Raw genomic sequence first — 19,563 nt, 5'->3', positions numbered from 1 at the left:
AACATGTGATCTGTATCTACAGGCCGCCAGTGTAGATGTGGTGTTGAGTTTATACATATCAAATGCGTACAATTATTGTAAAAGGTCAATCCCTAATGCTGGAATTTTACAGATCTTAAGGAAATCCCAAAGCATTTTTGGAACCATGTGCTATAACAAGACTCTGTCAACATTGCTGCTAAACAAGTACTTTCCCGCCACTTGTTAGCTGTGTGACTTTGAGCAAGTCACTTAACTTCTCTGTGCCTCAGTGACCTCATCTGTAAAATGGAGATGAAGTCTGTTAGCCCCACGTGGGACAACCTGATTACCTTGTATCTACCCTGGCACTTAGAACAGTGCTTGGCACAAGGTAAGTGCTTAACACCATTATTATTATTATCATTATTATTCTAAAATAAGCAGTTCAAGACAAACCATGGAAATTTCAGGCTGTTGAAATTTCATGGAGTTTTTCTGAATGAAGGATTGTTCAAGAGAAAGGAAATGAACATCTTTGAACTCTTGATAAAATACCAGGGGTTTCAAAAAATTCAGTACGCTCATGCTCATAAAGTGTGGTTGTTGTGGTCTCGCAAAATCTCCCACCAGAGGAAGCGTGGCCTTGTGGAAAGAGTAGAGAAGTAGAAGTAGGAGCAAACAGTTTCTGGTTGAGGTCTTTGCCCATGTATGCCCACTAAAGATTCCTAAAAGAGTCATTTCCAATGCCCACTGTCTTATCGCTTTCCCTAAAATTAACATTTTCCAGAGTATGGGTTACTTCAAAAAACCCAACAAAAAAGCAGCCGGATACTTAGATGTCTTGTTCCAACCTAGGACGAGAAAGAGAGCATGCTAGACCAAGGGACCGCAGAGGGCAAGATGAGATTGAGATGGAGCACATAGTAAGCGCTCAATAAATACGATTGATGATGATGATGATATCTATTGTTCATATCTATTCTATTTCTTTTATTTTGTTAATATGTTTGGTTCCGTTGCCCGTCTCCCCCTCCTAGACTGTGAGCCCACTGTTGGGTAGGGACCGTCTCTATATGTTGCCAATTTGTACTTCCCAAGCGCTTAGTACAGTGCTCTGCACACAGTAAGCGCTCAATAAATATGATTGATGATGATGATATCTATTGTTCATATCTAGTCTATTTATTTTATTTTGTTAGTATGTTTGGTTCTGTTCTCTGTCTCCCCCTTCTAGACTGTGAGCCCACTGTTGGGTAGGGACCGTCTCTATATGTTGCCAACTTGTACTTCCCAAGCGCTTAGTACAGTGCTCTGCACATAGTAAGCGCTCAATAAATACAATTGATGATGAAATCTATTGTTCATATCTATTCTATTTATTTTATTTTGTTAGTATGTTTGGTTTTGTTCTCTGTCTCCCCCTTTTAGACTGTGAGCCCACTGTTGGGTAGGGTCCGTCTCTAGATGTTGCCAATTTGTACTTCCCAAGTGCTTAGTCCAGTGCTCTGCACATAGTAAGCGCTCAATAAATACGATTGATGATGATGATGATGATATCAATTGTTCATATCTATTCTATTTCTTTTATTTTGTTAATATGTTTGGTTCCGTTGCCCGTCTCCCCCTCCTAGACTGTGAGCCCGCTGTTGGGTAGGGACCGTCTCTATATGTTGCCAATTTGTACTTCCCAAGCGCTTAGTACAGTGCTCTGCACATAGTGAGCACTCAATAAATACGATTGATGATGATGATGATGATGATGATGATGATGATGGAGCAAGTAGGTTGGCATTAAAGGAGTGAAGCGGGCGTCTTGGGTGGTAGCCCCTGTGGCCTGCAGCTGGTTTTTCTAGTTGGGGGCGGCTCGGCTGCTCCCAGCCTAAGGGGAGAATCCACTTGCCATCGGCGTCTCATTCAAGTCGGGGCCGGGTGGCCGTTTGCCCATGGCTCTCATCATCTCCGCCAGGTGGGAGGGAGATATGGGGGGGGGGGGGGGAGCGACCCTTCCCCTTGGATTGTGGGATTCACGGGGAAGGACGGCAGAATGACTGCATCGGCATACACACAAATAGGTGGAGAGGACGGGGCGATGGGCTGGCTGCATTGTGGGTGGTGCGGAGATGGCCTGCAGTGGGCACGTGGGTTACATGGGGTGAGCCACCTGGGATCACGGGGTGAGGGGGGGGCTGTCACATGGTGGACATGTGCGTGGCCCCCCGGGATCACATGGTGATCACAGGCCGTCACCGGGCAGCACAAGGCTATCACGCTGGGATCAGGTAAGCAGCCCGGCCACATTGGGCCGCTCCTCCCCAACTGTGTTAGCAGAGGGAAGCTGGGCCCTGCCAGTGGACCCTGGGGACGGAGACACTTTATCCGCCCTCCAGTGGGCAATTGAACGAGAGGAGAAGCAGAGCGGCTTAGTGGAGAGAGCGCGGGCTTGGGAGTCAGAGGACTTGGGTTCTAATCCCGACTGCCACTTGTCTGCTGTGTGACCTTGGGCAAGTCACTTCACTTCTCTGGGCCTCAGTTCCCTCATCTGTAAAATGGGGATTAAGACTGTGAGCCCCACGTGGGACAACCCGATTACCTTGTATCTACCCCGGCGCTTAGAACAGTGCTTGACACATAGTAAGCGCTTAGCAAATACCATCATTATTATTATTATCATCACCCTTCTCACTCCCAGGCCCATGCTCTAATCCAGTAGGCCACGCAGGTTCTCCGGTATTATGAACTACTTCTGCGCAGCCGGCAGACCTGATCGGTGATCTGGACTGGGACTTGCATGCAGCCTGTGTGTCTAACTTGATTGGTTTGTATCTAGCAGCGTGGCTCAGTGAGATGAGCCCGGGCTTGGAAGTCAGCGGTCGTGGGTTCCAATCCCGGCTCCGCCACATGTCGGCTGTGTGACTCTGGGCAAGTCACTTCACTTCTCTGGGCCTCAGTTCCCTCAGCTGCAAAATGGGGATTAACACTGTGAGCCCCACATGGGACAACCTGATTACCTTGTATCTACCTTAGTTTGCAGTGCTTGGCACATAGTAAGCGCTTAACAAATACCATCATTATTATCACCCCCACCATTTAATAGAGTGCCTTGCACATAGTAAGCACAAAACAACAACAACAACAAAAACACGCAACACTTCTAAATCTCCCCCCAGCTGGTTCAGGACAACTTCAGCATCATTTAGCTAAATCCAAACTCACCAGCCAAACTGCTGAGCCGCTGAGCTTTCTAGGAAACCAGGAAGACCACTCCTGTCCCCACCCCACCCACCCCACAACCTGACGTGTTTCCGAGGAACAGACAATACTTTCTCATTGCATCAGCAAGTATTTTGGCATTTCTCACCTTATTCATCCAGCCCAAACCCTAGAGGGAGGAAATACTGTGCCCTGTCCCTTCAAATTAAGGTCTCCATGGGAGTGTCCCCTTGACCAGATCTTAATGCAATAGAAAAAATAACTACTAATGGTCATTCACAACCATTTAGACTGAAATAAATCCTGGCAGCCCTCAAATCTCAGTCGTGTGAAAAAGCCAACAGGCTTTCCAATTGCCGAACTAAGAACTTGTGTTGACTTTCCCATTATTTCTCTGCATTCTAAATCTTTAATGAATTTGGTATACTTTATTCCACCATAATGTGTGTTATCATTACCTATTTTGGTTAGAATGATGTTGCAGAATTAAGGAGCGTTCTTCTGGCAACGTGAGCCTGTTTGGAAAAATGTAACGTGGTGTTGGAAGAAACAGTTGTGCGCACTTACGCAGGCACGTGGTGTTGGGTACCGCAAATGCTACAATGTGACGTTTTTGGAAAAACTCATTTTAGTTTTTCTGGAACAATGGTGGTAGACATCAGATTTGGGGACAAAATATTTGTTATACATTTTGTTCAAGAAACATGTTGAGTGGAATAGCATGAGATTGTAAGATCCTTGAGGGTGGGAATCATGTCTACCAATAGTGAGCCCCATGTAGGACAACCTGATTACCTCGTATCCCCCCCACCCCCCCCCAGTGCTTAGAACAGTGCTTGGCACATAGTAAGCGTTTAACAAAAGCCATTATTATTATTATAGTGTGGCTCAGTGGAAAGAGCACGGGCTTGGGAGTCAGAGGTCATGGGTTCTAATCCTGGCTCCGCCAATTGCCTGCTGTGTGACCTTGGGCAAGCCACTTAACTTCTCAGACCGCCGCCATAGACGCCCGGGACTCCGTTCCCGAGAGGCCCGCCCGCCATCACACCGCGCGGCCTTGCTGCTCCTGGAAGGATCCTCTCCTCAGAGCGCCGCCACAGACGCCCGGGACTCCGTTCCCGAGAGGCCCGCTCGCCATCACACCGCGCGGCCTTGCTGCTCCCGGAAGGATCCTCTCCTCAGAGCGCGCCGCCATAGACGCCCGGGACTCCGTACCCGAGAGGCCCGCCCGCCCGCCATCACACCGCGTGGCCCCCGCTGCTCCAGGAATGATACTCTCCTCAGAGCGCCCCCATAGACGCCCGGGACTCCGTTCCCGAGAGGCCCTCCCGCCATCACACTGCGTGGACCCTGCTGCTCCCGGAAGGATCCTCTCCTCAGAGCGCCAGAGAGGCCCGCCATAGATGCCCGGGACTCCATTCCCGAGAGATCCGCCCACCATCACACCGCGTGGCCCCCGTTGCTCCCGGAAGGCTCCTCTCCTCCGAGCGCCGCCATAGATGCCCCCTGCTTCCACCCCCACCCACCTAAGCGACCTTCCTTATAGTGCCCCCCAACCCCCCTTCCCGGTCTGGTCCTGACTGACTCCCTGCCCCCACCTCGGGAAAAAGGCCCTTGTTATTACCAAGTTGCATTAACGAGAACCTCATTCGCACCTACTCAACCTTCCTGTCCCGCCATCCGGCCCACGTCCTCCCCCGGGCCTGGAATGCCCTCCCTCTGCCCATCCGCCAAGCTAGCTCTCTTCCTCCCTTCAAGGCCCTACTGAGAGCTCACCTCCTCCAGGAGGCCTTCCCAGACTGAGCCCCTTCCTTCCTCTCCCCCTCGTCCCCCTCTCCATCACCCGCATCTTACCTCCTTCCCGTCCCCACAACACCTGTATATATGTATATATGTTTGTACATATTTATTACTCTATTTTTTTATTATTTTTCTTGTACATATCTATTCTATTTATTTTATTTTGTTAGTATGTTTGCTTTTGTTCTCTGTCTCCCCCTTCTAGTCTGCGAGCCCACTGTTGGGTAGGGACTGTCTCTATATGTTGCCAGCTTGTACTTCCCAATCGCTTAGTACAGTGCTCTGCACACAGTAAGCGCTCAATAAATACGATTGATTGACTGATTCTCTGTGCCTCAGTTACCTCATCTGTAAAATGGAGATTAAGACTGCGAGCCCCATGTCGGACAACCCGATTTCCTTGTGTCTACCCCGGCACTTAGAACAGTGCTTGGCACATAGTAAGCACTTAACACATACCATCATTATTATTATTGTATTGCGCCCTCCCAAGTGCTTCGTACAATACTCTGCAAATAGCAAGTGCTCAGTGAATACCACTGATAGGGCAAATATCACACTATTTGTCCAACCATCCAGTTGCGACTATTGGAGACACATACTGAATGACCCATTGGTCTGATCCTACACAGGTCTGCCGGCTGCACGGACATCCCGGCCCAGGTCGCGGCTCGGGTCCGCCAGCAAATCGTACTGGAGCAGAACTGACTGTGAAAATAAAGCACACCAGAGTTTATCTAAATGTATACTGCCATTCCTGGGTCAGGCCATCCATTTCAATATTCTGTCTCTAATGGAGGCAACTGGATGCTTGGAGGATTCATGAGCTAGCTGCCCTCCTTGAATTTCATCCTAGAGTTCAGGAGTCATCTCACACCCCTAACCTTTTTCCACTCCATCCCTAACTTTCCTTATGATAACTCATTATGGACTGCTCAACCATTAATTTATCCCAACGCCTCCTGAACTTAATTTCCGCTTACATCATTTCTTATGTGAACAAATTCAATAGGGTTGCCCCCCCCCCCCAGCCACCCCCAGGGTGAAGAACTGTTTCTTTTTGTTTCGATCCTCGCTCAACATCATGCTTCAGTGGTTGTCTCCCCTCATTCTGTTGTTGTGCGATTTGGTTATTAACAATTCAATATTTGCCCTGTCCACACCCTTTCTCATTTGGTAGATTTCAATCATGTCCCTTTCTCAGCCTGTGGCTTTCTGGATGGACGAGTCACAGCTCTTTTGGTCTATCCTCATAATTGAATATCTCCCCCTGTCATTTTGACTCACCTTCTCTGCACTGTTCCAATCTCTGTACTCGATTATGTCAATAATAATAATAATAATGGTATTTGTTAAGTGCTTACTATGTTCAAAGCATTGTTCTAAGTGCTGGGGAGGATACAAGGTGATCAGGTTGTCCCACATGGGGCTCACAGTCTTATTCCCCATTTTACAGATGAGGTAACTGATGCACAGTGAAGTTAAGTGACTTGCCCAAAGTCACACAGCTGACAATTGGCAGAGTCAGGATTTGAACCCATGACTTCTGACTCCTAAGCCCGTGCTCTTTCCACTGAGCCACACTGCTTCTCTGATGATTCCGTCAATCTGATGGAAGACTTAATTCTGCTTTATTGTACTCCCCCAAGCACTTAGTACAGTGCTCAGCACATAGTAAGTGCTCAATAAATACCACTGATTGATTCATTCATTCAACAAGTCCCTCCTGCAATGCTGGGATCGGAACTGTAGATAGGATTCCCAGTTTGGGAGCAACGTGGATTTCCGTAGTGCAAAACTAAGGCTTTTGTCTTGCTTTCTATCCCCTTCCTGATGTTATCCAGCCTCTCTTTGGCCTTTCTGACTACTGTACACATTGGCCCAATGATTTTAAAAAACCATGAACAATGACTCTGAGATTGTTTTCCTGAAAAGTGACTGATAACTCCAAGCTACAACTCCAAGAGAGCTCCAACCAAGAAGTTGCAATTTGGGTTATTCTCCTCTCAGTGCATTACCTTGCACTTGTTCCCACTGAACCTCACCTTCATTTCTCAATCTACTCATTCAGCTTAATGAGATTTTCTGGGAATTTATCCCCATTGTTCTGGTATTTCACCATCCTTAAAAGTTTAATGTCATCTGTCATTGCTGAGATTTCCCTGCACATTACCTCTTCTGGAACATTTATGAAGATGTTAAACAAAAATGGTCCTACCACAGATGGTGGGGGGTGGGGGGGTGGGGCGGGGGACACACTACAACCCTTCATCTTGAAAAATGGCTATTTATCCCTCCCCTCTTTTCCTTATCTTTTAGCCAACATTCTCTCTGACAGTTCTCCTTTTTTAAGCCTTTGGTGTGGAATCACGTCAGAGGTCTCTTGAATTTTGTCCACTGGTTTCCGCTAGCCACATATACATTAACTCTTTCAAAGAACTCTAGCAGAGTGGTGAAGCATGACTTTCCTTTTGAAAAACCACATTGCTTTTCCCCGAAAGATTGTGTTTTCTCATATGGTCACTCATTTTAGAGAAGCAGCATGGCTTAATGGAAAGAGCACGGGCTTGGGAGTTCACGGGCTTGGGTCATGGGTTCTGACTCCGCCATTTATCACCTGTGTGGCTTTGGGCAAGTCACTTAACTTCTCTGGGTCTCAGTTACCTCATCTGTAAAATGGGGATTAAGAATGTGAGCCCCATGTGGGACAACCTGATCACCTTGTATCCCCCAATGCTTAGAACAATGCTTTGCACACAGTAAGCGCTTCACAAATGCCCTTATTATTATTATTATTATCTTAAACTTAATTGTAGTACTGGAATTGAGACTTATTGGTCTAAAATTCCCAGGAACACCGGAACCCTTTAGTTAAATGAGTATTTTGTTGGCAATCCGCCAGTCCTGTGGGACAGTGTCTGCTTAAAACAATAGCCTACACCCTCTTGCCAGGTGCCCTGCAATTCCCCTTCTGAGTTCTTGATGGGAGGAAGTGTGGAATAATGGAAAGAACGGGGGAATGGAGGACTAGAGTTCAAGTCTCAGCTCTGCCACTGGTCTGCCGTGCGACCTTGGGCAAGTCACTTGGTTTCCTCACCAGTGAAATGTGAACAATTGTCCCTGCTTTCCCTTACCTCATGGAGATGTTGTGAGGACAAAAATGAGCAAAGTAATGGGACATAAGAGCTTTGGGAATAAAAGTGCTATGTCAAATCAGGGTATTATTATTATCAATTGGTCTTAAACATCCCATGAGGTCACCACAATCTGACCCAGTTCCTCTGACCTTTTTGCAACAACCAAAAAATTAGATGTGGGAATCTAACATCTCAGAAAAGAACACAGTGTATTTGCTGGAGCTTTCACTAAAACAATGCTGAATAAAGTCTATGTGTTAATTCTCACCTCCCACATTCAATCCAATCCAAGAACCTGCTCCCATAATGCAGCTTTAAGTGACTTTTAGCATTAGGGTTACATCCAGTGTCAGTGCTTACTGGACATAAAATATAGTAACAATTACTATCAACTCTCAATTACCCAGAGGTTAATCATTCAGTTTGAGAATTAGCCAGATCATTTGTTTCTCTAGACTGAAAGCTCCTTGTGCATAGGCAATGTGTCTTGTATTGCACTCTCCCAACCGCTTAGTACAGAGCTCGGCACACGGTAAGCTATTCAATTAATACCACCAATCGACTGATTGATTTCTTCTTTCCCCTCTGACATTTTTGGCCATTTTATTGCTCCTTAAAAGGGCGAGTAATGAAACTAAAAGGGGAAGAAATGTGAAAAAATCAATTTTGCGCATCAGCACGTTAGATAAAGGGTTAAGTGAAGAAGTTGAAATGACAGGACATGATAAACTGTAGATCTCAAAGATCCAGGCTAGCCACCCTTTCTCAGATGACTGCAAATTGGCCATACAATGCAGTAAAGTGAAATAAATAATGGTATTTGTTAAGTGCTCACTATGTGCCAGGCACTGTTCTAAGCGCTGGTTTGATCCCTCTAAGCGCTAAAATAATCAGGTTGGACACGGTCCCTGTCCCACATAGAGCTCACAGTCTTAATCCCATTTTATAGATGAGGGAACTGAGGCCCAGAGAAGTTAAGTGACTTGCTCAAGGTCACACAGCAGACAAGTGGCAGAGCCGGAATTACAACTCGTGACCTTCCAACTCCCAAGCCCGTGCTCTGTCCACTAGGCCATGCTGCTTCTGTAGGCATCAATTCTGAGAATCAGGACACTCCTACTTGCATTTGTTTTATTGAAAGGCATAACTTACCAGAATATGGGACTTTCTCCAGGTTCTTTCACTTTGTAATATTCCTTATCTTGTGGCAGGACTTTAGTCAATCCAAAATCTCCAATTTTAACTCTGTTCTCATTCTCCACTAAGATATTTCTTGTGGCCAGATCCCTATGGATGTATCTCTTTGTTCCAAGATACTCCATGCCCTAAGGATAAGAAACTTTATATTGTATTTATTCATTTAACTAAATGAGGGTGCAATACATTTTTGCAACAAAAATACAACTCAACATGTTTCTTGAAAACAAAAAGTAACTAGAACAAATACTTCGCCCCCAAATCTGACCTCTCCCTCCATTACCCAAGAAAAACTAAAATAATTTCTCAGGAAAATACATCCACATGACAAAACCAACAATGACAGCCAAATCGGCCTCGACTGGATCAATTAGTAACATTTACTAAGAGCTTTAATGATCTGCTGTTCTAACACTAGGGAAAAGGCCAGAGGAAGGATGTGGCCAAGAGGCTGGTGACGAGACAGATGAGACTGAGGTACAGTGAGTGGGTTGGCCTTAGAGGAGTGAAGCGGGCAGGCTGAGTTGTAACAGAAAATGAGAGGGAAAGAGAGAAAGAAAGCGAGAAGGGGATCAAAATGGTTCAGAAAGTCGGGGGCAGAACCTGAGCAGTGGTAAATAACCATGACTGGTAACTGGAGTGGGTGGTAGAGGTCGATGATATGGTCTTCAGAGTTAGGGAAAGAGAGGGATGGGGGAGTTGGGACACTGGCAATGGGAAGCCCACTCCTCCCCCTTTCCTGGAGAGCTATGGGGATGAAGCCCCCTTTGGAGAGAGTGATGGGGGAGACGGTGTCATCTGGAGAGAGCCAGGTTGGAGTAAAGGCGAAATGGAACAGTGAGTTGGTCAGGAACAGGTCAAGGATGAAGGGAAGCTTTCCCACAACGGAGCAGAAATTCCACAGGTTACATGTGGCTGAAGCGGAGGGGTAGGGGTGAGGAGAGGAGACGAAGATTCAAGGGGTTGGATGGGATTGGGCCGGCGCCAGGGGGAGGAGGGCCAGGCGCTGGGAAAGAAGAGCAAGGATGGGTCAGGGGAGGGGGTGGATGGAGGAGGGTGGGGGCTGGGGTGGCTGGGAAGCAAGGACAGGGATGGGTTGATTTAAATAATAATAATAATGATGATGATCATGGCATTTGTTAAGCATGTAGTATGTGCCATGCACTGTTTTAAGCGCAGGGGCATCCAGGGTAATCAGGTTGGACACAGTCACTGTCTCACCTGAGGCTCACGCTCTTAATCCCCATTTTACAGACGAGGTAACTGAGGCCCAGAGAACCGAGGGCACACAGCAAAGTCGCGGAGCCGGGATTAGAACCCATGACCTCTGACACCCAAGCCCGCGCTGTTGCCAGTAGGCTATGCTGCTTCCCAGCATTTCAACTAACTGCTGCTCCTGCAAATGCAGCCGTCACCTCATTTCCCCTTCCTGCTAGGCCCCTGGGCTCAGAAACGGGGAGGGGGTCAGAGGGAAAGGTGGTGGGAGGTTAGGAAGGGGCTGCAGTACCTCACCCCGTCAATCTGTCCTCATTCCTGTGATAGGGACGGGATTACCAGAGGAAGGGTTAGGGTGGCTGGTTCCAAAAACAGCACCAAAGCAGGATGGAGCGGACAGGAAAGTGGCCGAGGAGAGGAGGTGAGGAGGCAGCAGAGCCAGGGGAAGGACCGTCAAATTCTATCGACCCCGGCATTTAACAGAGTGCTTAGCTCACAGTAAACACTTCATAAACATGATATTAATAAAAAGGCGATGAGAAGGGAATGAATTTAGGGGTATTCCACACAGTGTGCTTTCTAAAGAGGACCGGCGGGGAGGGGGGGTCATAGTATACTACCTTGCATATCTGAGATGTGTACTGTAATAGCTTCTTATGATCCAGCCTTTCCTTATGTTTTTGGAGATAATCACGTAAACTTCCATAGGGCAAATATTCCATGATCAATCTCAGATTACGACGACCTTTGAGAAGGTAAATTAAAACGTAAATGAAAATATAAAGTTACTGCTTGTTGTATCTAAATGGCACAATTTTGAAATATATACAGTCGGAGAGAAAACGCCCTGTACAAATGACCCATTGGAACACATTTAGATCCTTCCTTTATTTGCTATGCCCACTAGAATCCATTCCTGTTTTATGTTCGAAGAGGGTGGGAAAGATGCACAAACATGTTCGACAGCTTGCAATATAACCAACATTTACAGATTAGAAGCCTTGGTTTGTACAGATTGTCTTTGCAATATCTAAACCAGCTCTCCCTCTCACAAACCTTTCAATTTAATATCCTGATACATTACCATTAAGGGGCATAAATATACAACTAGGTCCTCAGGCTCAAATTTATCTAGAGACTCTAGTTCGGAAAATTTCAGTTCTGCTCTATGACAATGTTCATTTCAAGGGAGACAGTGCCAAAATTGGATCAGATTTTAAAACTGCATAGAAGTCGATAATAATTCCCTTTAAATCTTTGAAAAAATAACCCTCCAAAGATCTCAAGAGGAATGTTTATATACATATTTTGCTCCTGTGCTATTTGCTCACAATAAGGAATCTCACCCTCTATTGGAATTCAAGTATTTTTTTGCAGCATTTGAAAATTAGTCTTTATAACTACTGTAATGAACATTATGCCAGTTCATACTAAGAGTTTGTTAAGAGGGGCACTCTCCTTCCTCTCAGTAGTGGGTAGAGGAAATAAAAATTAAGACTGCTGTGGGCAGGGAATACATCTGCCAACTCTGTTGTACTCTGTTGATGAGTACATCATCATCATCAATCGTATTTATTGAGCGCTTACTATGTGCAGAGCACTGTACTAAGTGCTTGGGAAGTACAAATTGGCAACATATAGAGACAGTCCCTACCCAACAGTGGGCTCACAGTCTAAAAGGGGGGAGACAGAGAACAAAACCAAACATACTAACAAAATAAAATGAATAGAATAGATATGTACAAATAAAATAAATAAATAAATAGAGTAATAAATATGTACAAACATATATACATATATACAGGTGCTGTGGGGAAGGGAAGGAGGTAAGATGGGGGGATGGAGAGGGGGACGAGGGGGAGAGGAAGGAAGGATGTACTCTGCACATGCTAAGTGCTCAGTAAATACCACTGATTGATTGATTGATATTAGTGATCAGAATTTGTTACAGTTGGTAAATCTTCATTTGTCTTGCTCCACCAATATATAAGAAACTCTTTTCTGGGATTTGCAAAATTGAGATAAGCCTTTCCAGATGATCAAAACCTAGTAAAATTTGATTTGTTATTCCGTGAAGGAGACTTTGAAGTCTCTTGGTTTTAATGGATGATATAAATAAGTTCTTGGAAGGAACGGTGGCATCTATAGCAGATTCACTCCCCTTTAAAATGAGAATTTGTAAAATCGTCTTGACGATTGCCTAAGATGTGAAAAGTAAAACTGTTGCCGAAATCAAACTCCAAGGCAGACAATTAAGAAAACACTTCCCACGCTTAATGCTTGAAAACCTTTTTTGAAAAAATGTAGCAATAGGATAATGAAATACATTTTATTTCCCTTAAAAGTAATTAGGGATGTTTTTTAACTTACATAAAATCATTTGTGGTAACGATAATTTATGTACTAATAGCATTTGAACATTCTGAGGGAGACAGTTACAAAAACCTTAATGCTAACAAAAATCACGGTCAAAGAGAACTGCCAATTGGAGAGAAAATACATTGTTCAAATATTCACCCATCCTGGAAATTGCTGAAAACTTAGAGTCTTGCAGAGTTCCACCTCAAGTCCCAGCCATTTTTTTATGGTATTTGTTAAGTGCGTACTATATGCCAAGCACTGTTCTGAGCACTGGGATAGATACAAGCCAATCAGGTTGAGCACAGTCCATGTCTCACATGGGGCTCACAGCCTTAATCCCCATTTTACAGATGAGGTAACTGAGGCACAGAGAAGTGATGTGACTTGCCTAAGGTCACATGGCAGACAAGTGGCGGGACTGGAATTAGAACCCACATCCCTCTGACTCCGAGGCCCGTGCTCTATTCAACTGGCCACGCTGCTTCTAGTCTTACCACTCTAGTCTTTGTCATAAAATCTCCAGTGGAGAGCTTTTAAAAATGTCTGCAAGTTTTTAATTATTGAATTTTTTTCATGGAGGAATCCAAGATAGTGTCTTCCTCCTTTGTCCACTCTTGTAGGCAAATTTTAAAACAAGATAATGACTATATTGCTCTTTTTCCATTTGCTTTGAAATACGAGCAGCTGATTTTTAAAAGAAAATGTTTTCAGTATTTTGATGACTAAATAATTCACTGATTTGCTGTGGAAAGGTTAAAGGGACTTCTATTACTCAGTCTGGAGAAGAAAGCCCGAGGGATGCTTTAATCAAGGGCTTCAAGAACACAAAGAGCTTTCACAGAGGCTGGTGATGATCTGTTCTCTATCCCCAGTGAAAACAGAATCTGGAAGTACAGGTTTGAACTGCAGCTGAAGGTTTTACATCAGATATTAGAGAAAAATATCCTGAAACTGATTACTATTCAATATTGGCATGAATCATTGAGGGATGTAGAGAAAATTCCTTTTCTGGAAACGTACAAAATAGGAATTATTCGCATCTGTGGTCTTGCTTGAAGGTGATGATGGAAAGCTGTTTCGAATGACGACTGGAGGTCTTTCACAGTCTTTGACTTAAGGCTCTTTATAAGATGATAATGACCAACCCCTTACCAAGATGGTAAAAAAAAAAAATCGCATTTGGTGTAATGAACTCTAACTTTTACTCTATTTTCTTTGCGGACGCCCTGAGGAGATAGGTTTCTCTTTTTTAACTTGATGGCACAGCACAGGATACCTTTTTATGGGGTCTGCCTAGGAAAGCCTTCCTGTAGTTTAGGACCAGGGGAGAGGTTTCCCACAATTGCTTGGTGCAATTCTGAATCATTTGCCCTGTTTTTTTTTTTCACCAAAGGTCACATAAATTTGCTTTTTTAGGCTAATCAATCAATTGATCAATGGTATTTACTGAGTGCTTACTATGTGCAGAGCACTGTACTGTACATTGGGCGAGTAAAATACGAGAGTTAACAGACATGTTCCCTGCCCATAATGAGCTTACAAGCTAGATGGGACTGATGTGGACAAATCTTGAAGAAAACCAGCTTAAATGCACAACCTACCGGCACTATAGCAGACTCCCTTGTATTTGACAATGTTATCATGCTGCAGGGATTTCAGAATTTCAATTTCTCTTTCAAAATCTCGCAAGTGTTCTTCAGTGCTGTGCTGAAGCTTCTTCACAGCTACCACCTCACCAGTATTGTCTTGCAGGGGGTCGTACCGGCACATCTCCACACTGCCAAAATTACCCTGGGCAGTAGACAAAAGCGTTTCCATTCAGATTTTTCCTTCCAAGTTTTTCATCCAATAAACAGGCTAACTGAATTAGAATAATATAACTGTAAATAGCACCAGGATACAGCCCAGAAGAAATTAGAACAAACCGCTAGAGGATGCAAACTGAAAGAACTAAAAGTCAGAAACATTACCCCACCTACTTATCTTAACTTTGACGTTCCATGCCCAGTTTTCCATTTCGCCCCTTCAAATGAATCTGGATTTTTTTTTCCAATGGTATTTGTTAAGCGCTTCCTCGGTACCAGGCACTGTACTAAGTGCTGGGGTAGATACAAGCTGATTAGGTTGGACCCAGTCCATGCCCCATGTGAAGCTCACAGTCTTTTAATCCCCATTTTACAGATGATAGAAGTCATCCAGCAGACCAGCGTCAGAGCCAGGATTAGAACGCTGGTCTTCTGTCTCCCAGTAAGTAAGTAATGCACAACGGAGAGAGGAAGGGGTGGGGAGACGACAGATTGGTCAGAGAAGACTTCTTGGAGAAGATATGATTTTAGCAGGGCTTTGAAGGTTGGATATGGAGCGGGAGGGAGTTCCAGGTGGGAAGAAGGGCATGGACAAAGGATTGACAGTGAGACGGATGTTATCGAGGCACAGTGAGCAAGTTGGTGTTAGAGGAGTGAAGTGTGCGGGCTGAGTTGTAGTGGGAGAGGAGCAAAGACAGGTAAGAGGGAGAGAGCTCATGCCATAAAGTCCATGGCGAGGAGTTTCTGTTTGATGAGGAGATGGGCGACCATCGGAGGAGGTTTGGGGGAGAGGGGAGATGTGCGCAAAACAATATTTTAGATAAATAATCTGGATGGCAGCCTGGATTGTTGAATATTACTGACTAAAACCCCTTATCCTCCAAAAACTAACTAGAATATCATGACTACCACGAGAAGCAGCTTGGCCTAGTGGAAAGAGCACAGGCCTGGGACCTGGGTTCTAATCATGGCTCTGCCACTTAATAATAATGATGACATTTGTTAAGTGCTTGCTCTGTGCAAAGCACTGTTCTAAGTGCTGAATAATAATAATGATGATGGTGTTTGTTAAGTGCTTACTATGTGCCAAGCACTGTTCTAAGCACTGGGGGAGATACAAAGGAATTAGGTTGTCCCACGTGGGGATAACTGTCTTGATCCCCCTTTTACAGATGAGGTAACTGAGGCCCAGAGAAGTGACTTGCCCAAAGTCACACAGCTGATCACCTGCTGTGTGGCTTTGGGCAAGGAACTTCACTTCTTTGGGCCTCAGTTTCCTCATCTGTAAAATGGGGAGTAAATCCTACTCTCTCCTACTTAGGCCATGAGCCCATGTCAGTCAGTCAATCCTATTTATTGAGCACCCACTGTGTACGGAGCACTGAACCAAGCGCTTGGGAGACAGTACAATTAGGGAAGCAGTGTGGTTCAGTGGAAAGAGCACGGGCTTGGGCGTCAGAAGTCATGGGTTCTAATCCCGGCTCCACCACTTAGCTGTGTGACCTTGGGCAAGTCACTTAACTTCTCTGAGCCTCAGTTACCTCATCTGTAAAATGGGGATTAAGACTGTGAGCTCCACGTAGGACAACCTGATCACCTCGTATTCCCCTCCCCCCCAGCTTAGAACAGTGTTTCTTGTAGTAAGCGCTTAACAAATGCCATTATTATTATTATTACAATATAACAGACATACTCCCTGCCCACAATGAGCTCACAGTCTAGGTGGGGGGAGACAGACATTAAAAGAAATAAATGTGGGACAGGGACTGTATCTGGCGTGATTATCTTGGGTCTACACCAGAGCTTAGTAGCTTGGCAGATGGTAAGCGATTATTATTACTATTATTATTATTCTAATTGAAGAGGATCTCTGCCTAAAGGGATGCATAATGCTAACAGCTGGATCCTCTAAAGAAAGCCAAGACGACAACATTTTTACAGAGATGTGGGTTACGTTATATGTGCAATTACTTTTGCAGGGTGGCATTTAGGAGTGTCCTGAGAAGACAATAAGAATAATCGGGCTGACCTAGAGGCATGTCCATTCAAGCATGCAAAGCTGGAGCACAGATTGCACTCCCAGATGCAGATGGGCAATTGCCACAACTAAGGAAGTCTCAATGACTGAAAAGCACTCTTTTTAAAATGTTTTGCCTTCCATTTCCATTTCCTATAAACCAAATTACTGTACTGAGAAATCTTTTTAATTAAAAACATATTTAGAAAACGCTCTTATTAAAGTTTTCTCAACTTCCTTTGTATTAACGGGTTACATTATAAGTTTACTCCACAAACCAACGAAGATTAAATAATCAAACAAAGGAGAATAAATTAATCAAAATTCAAACGTATTTTAAAAATGGAACAATGTGCTCTATTCATGCAGTTTCAAAAGTGTGATTTTTTCCGTGGCTGATTATTCACGCTTCTCCAGGGTGGCAATGTATTCTTGGTGAGATTTCTAGATTAAATCTAAATCTCACATTCTGTTTAAATTTGATGTCTCACAAGTCCTGACAGTATGACTCTAAATGCTATGTTTTCATTTTATGAAATGAAAACTGAGGAATGAGAGCGGGAAGGGGTTCTTCATTCTCTACTAGGTTTGGAGGCGGCCGACTTCTTTTTCAACTCTTTCGGAGAAACGTTTCTGCGGTGATAGCCTATAAATAGCCAGGCAGAATGAAAGAACATTTAAGAGAAAAACAAGTTTTTTCAATTAAAGGTTCATTTTGCCTCAACATCACCAAAATTAAATTTTATGGGCTGCAATTTTGGGATGTTCTGTTTACTATTTCAACCCAAAGGAGAAACAGCTATTAAGAAGTTGGTCCGATAAATGTCTTTCAGCCAGGGAGACAAATAGAGCTGATTAGGAACAATATGTTTGCGGGAAGAAAAACTTCCAGTGGACTGCTACGTTACATTGAAAATAACTAAAATGGTCTGCTTGGAAGAGATATAGCATGCGCTGTATTAGCGAAGGCTCCTAACCTTTCTGGGTACTCTAATTAATAATAATGATGATGGCATTTGTTAAGCGCCTACTATGTGCCAAGCACTGTTCTAAGTGCTGGGGTAGATACAAGGTTATCAGGTTGTATTAGGTGGGGCTCACAGTCTTAATCCCCATTTTACAGATGAGGGAACCGAGGCACAGAGATGTTAAGTGACTTGCCCGAGGTCACACAGCAGACAAGTGGCGGATCTGGGATTAGAACCCATGACCTCTGACTCCCAAGTCCGTGCTCTTTCCACTAAGCCATGCTGCTTCTCTGCTTCTCCTTTAACTGCCAAATGAGCTAATGTAGGGGCCTGTTGCAGCCTCTGATCCCGTAGAGGCTAGCTCCAGGTGAAAGCGGGGTGGGGTGGGGTAGGGAGGCCCCTCTGAGCTGCCAAAGCAGAGCGCCCTTTCTTGATGTTGTGGTCCTCACGCCCCAGAAGCCTGGCTATTACGGATGTCTTGCAGCACTTTCTACTGTCATCTACCAATCTATAGCTCCAGATGGAAAACCGGGCTGATGGATGGGAATCCTAGATCTCATCAATCGTATTTATTGAGCGCTTACTGTACTAGGCGCTTGGAAGAGTACGATATAAAGGTATAACAGATGCATTCTAAGAGTGTCAGCTGGCCAGGTTTTCTAGGCCGTTTGGGCTCAGGAGGTAATCCGACGGGATTGTGAGCAAGTGTCGGGGCAATACTTAGTAAACACTAGGCTTCTGCATCCTAAAGGTGATGCACCTGATGTAGCCAGATTTACCTTGTGCCTGTAACCCAAAGCAGCACTGGTGCCCTGGCTTTTGGGGTCCTTTCAATTCCTCTTGCTACAGGAATTCCATTCAGCGCTTACCTGACTTCAACCACTCCTTTTCTGTTAAAAGTTGCAAATGATTCCTCTGAGCTCTGAGTTTGAAGAGAACCGGAAATGAAAGGCCTGCGATTGTTCTTATCCACAAACCCTCAGAAAAACTAACTAGATCCTAGCCTGGGATGAAGGTGGAGCTAGTTGAGGTGGCCATGAATGTCTTCCTGCAGGATAATAGTAACAATACTAACAATAGCAATAACATTGATAGTGGCGTGTGTTAAATGCTTACTAAGTGCCTCCCAGTCCCATGCTCTTTCCACTAGGCTACAGTGCTTCTCCAGGATTCCGATTCCTAGAATATCTCCTTGACAAGACTGGAGTGTAGAGTCCATACACAGATCCATAGATCCAAAGACATGGTGAGAGGACATGGCTTGCTGCTGCCGGTAGAACTCTCCTGTCACCACTGTCACATATCCACACCTCTTTTTTTCTGCTAGTAAGGTTGGGAGTGGGAGGGAGAGGGGGATAAATAGCGTCCCCATCATCATGGTCAGCCAGTTAGCTGCCCAATTATTTGGCAAAAGCAATGAAAGGTCTGTGTGTGTGTGTGTGTGTGTGTGTGTGTGAGAGAGAGAGAGAGAGAGAGAGAGAGAGGTGAGAATTAGATTATAGGAACAAGACGGGAGAGGGAGAAGACCCTAGGTCTGTCAAAACCTTTCATAATCTTTCTAGAAGACTCTGGGCAAGCCCCAGAACATGTCTTTACCTAAATCTCTTCAGTGGGAAAATCTGAAATAGAGATAACAGTATTTAATTCACAGAGAGTTCTGAATCTTTGCTAATTATCGTTTTCGAATTAAGCGGAAGTCCTTCAATGTGCACCACTAGCCATTAAATTAAGTGTGTATTCATCTGCTTAAGACCTAAAAGAAATCTGAGAGTCCTAATGGAAATGATCAGGAAGGAGGCCTAATGAGATATTTTCAAAAACTCTGCCTCTCTTTCCCATTACTTTTTTGCTTGGTAATCTGAATGGGACACTTCTGAGTATATCTGTAGCAG

The 19,563-nt window shown here is 44.6% G+C and overlaps 1 protein-coding gene across 3 annotated transcripts in view; it reads right to left on the bottom strand.

Annotated features, from left to right (window-relative positions):
- Nucleotides 1-19,563, bottom strand: part of JAK2 (Janus kinase 2) — a 187,711-nt gene that overhangs the window by 10,739 nt on the left and 157,409 nt on the right. For all 3 annotated transcript variants that reach the window (XM_038769577.1, XM_038769575.1, XM_038769578.1), the window contains 3 exons: nt 14,483-14,672; nt 11,141-11,265; nt 9,261-9,433 (listed from right to left, as the gene is read on the bottom strand). In XM_038769577.1, coding sequence (XP_038625505.1) covers nt 9,261-9,433; nt 11,141-11,265; nt 14,483-14,672 — 488 coding nt within the window. The remainder of the gene's footprint in view (nt 1-9,260; nt 9,434-11,140; nt 11,266-14,482; nt 14,673-19,563) is intronic.

Source organism: Tachyglossus aculeatus, chromosome X4 (genome assembly GCF_015852505.1).
Source record: "Tachyglossus aculeatus isolate mTacAcu1 chromosome X4, mTacAcu1.pri, whole genome shotgun sequence".
Taxonomy (NCBI): Eukaryota; Metazoa; Chordata; class Mammalia; order Monotremata; family Tachyglossidae; genus Tachyglossus; species Tachyglossus aculeatus.
The sequence above is the reverse complement of the archived record's forward strand: the minus strand, read 5'-3'. Positions and strand labels throughout refer to the sequence as shown.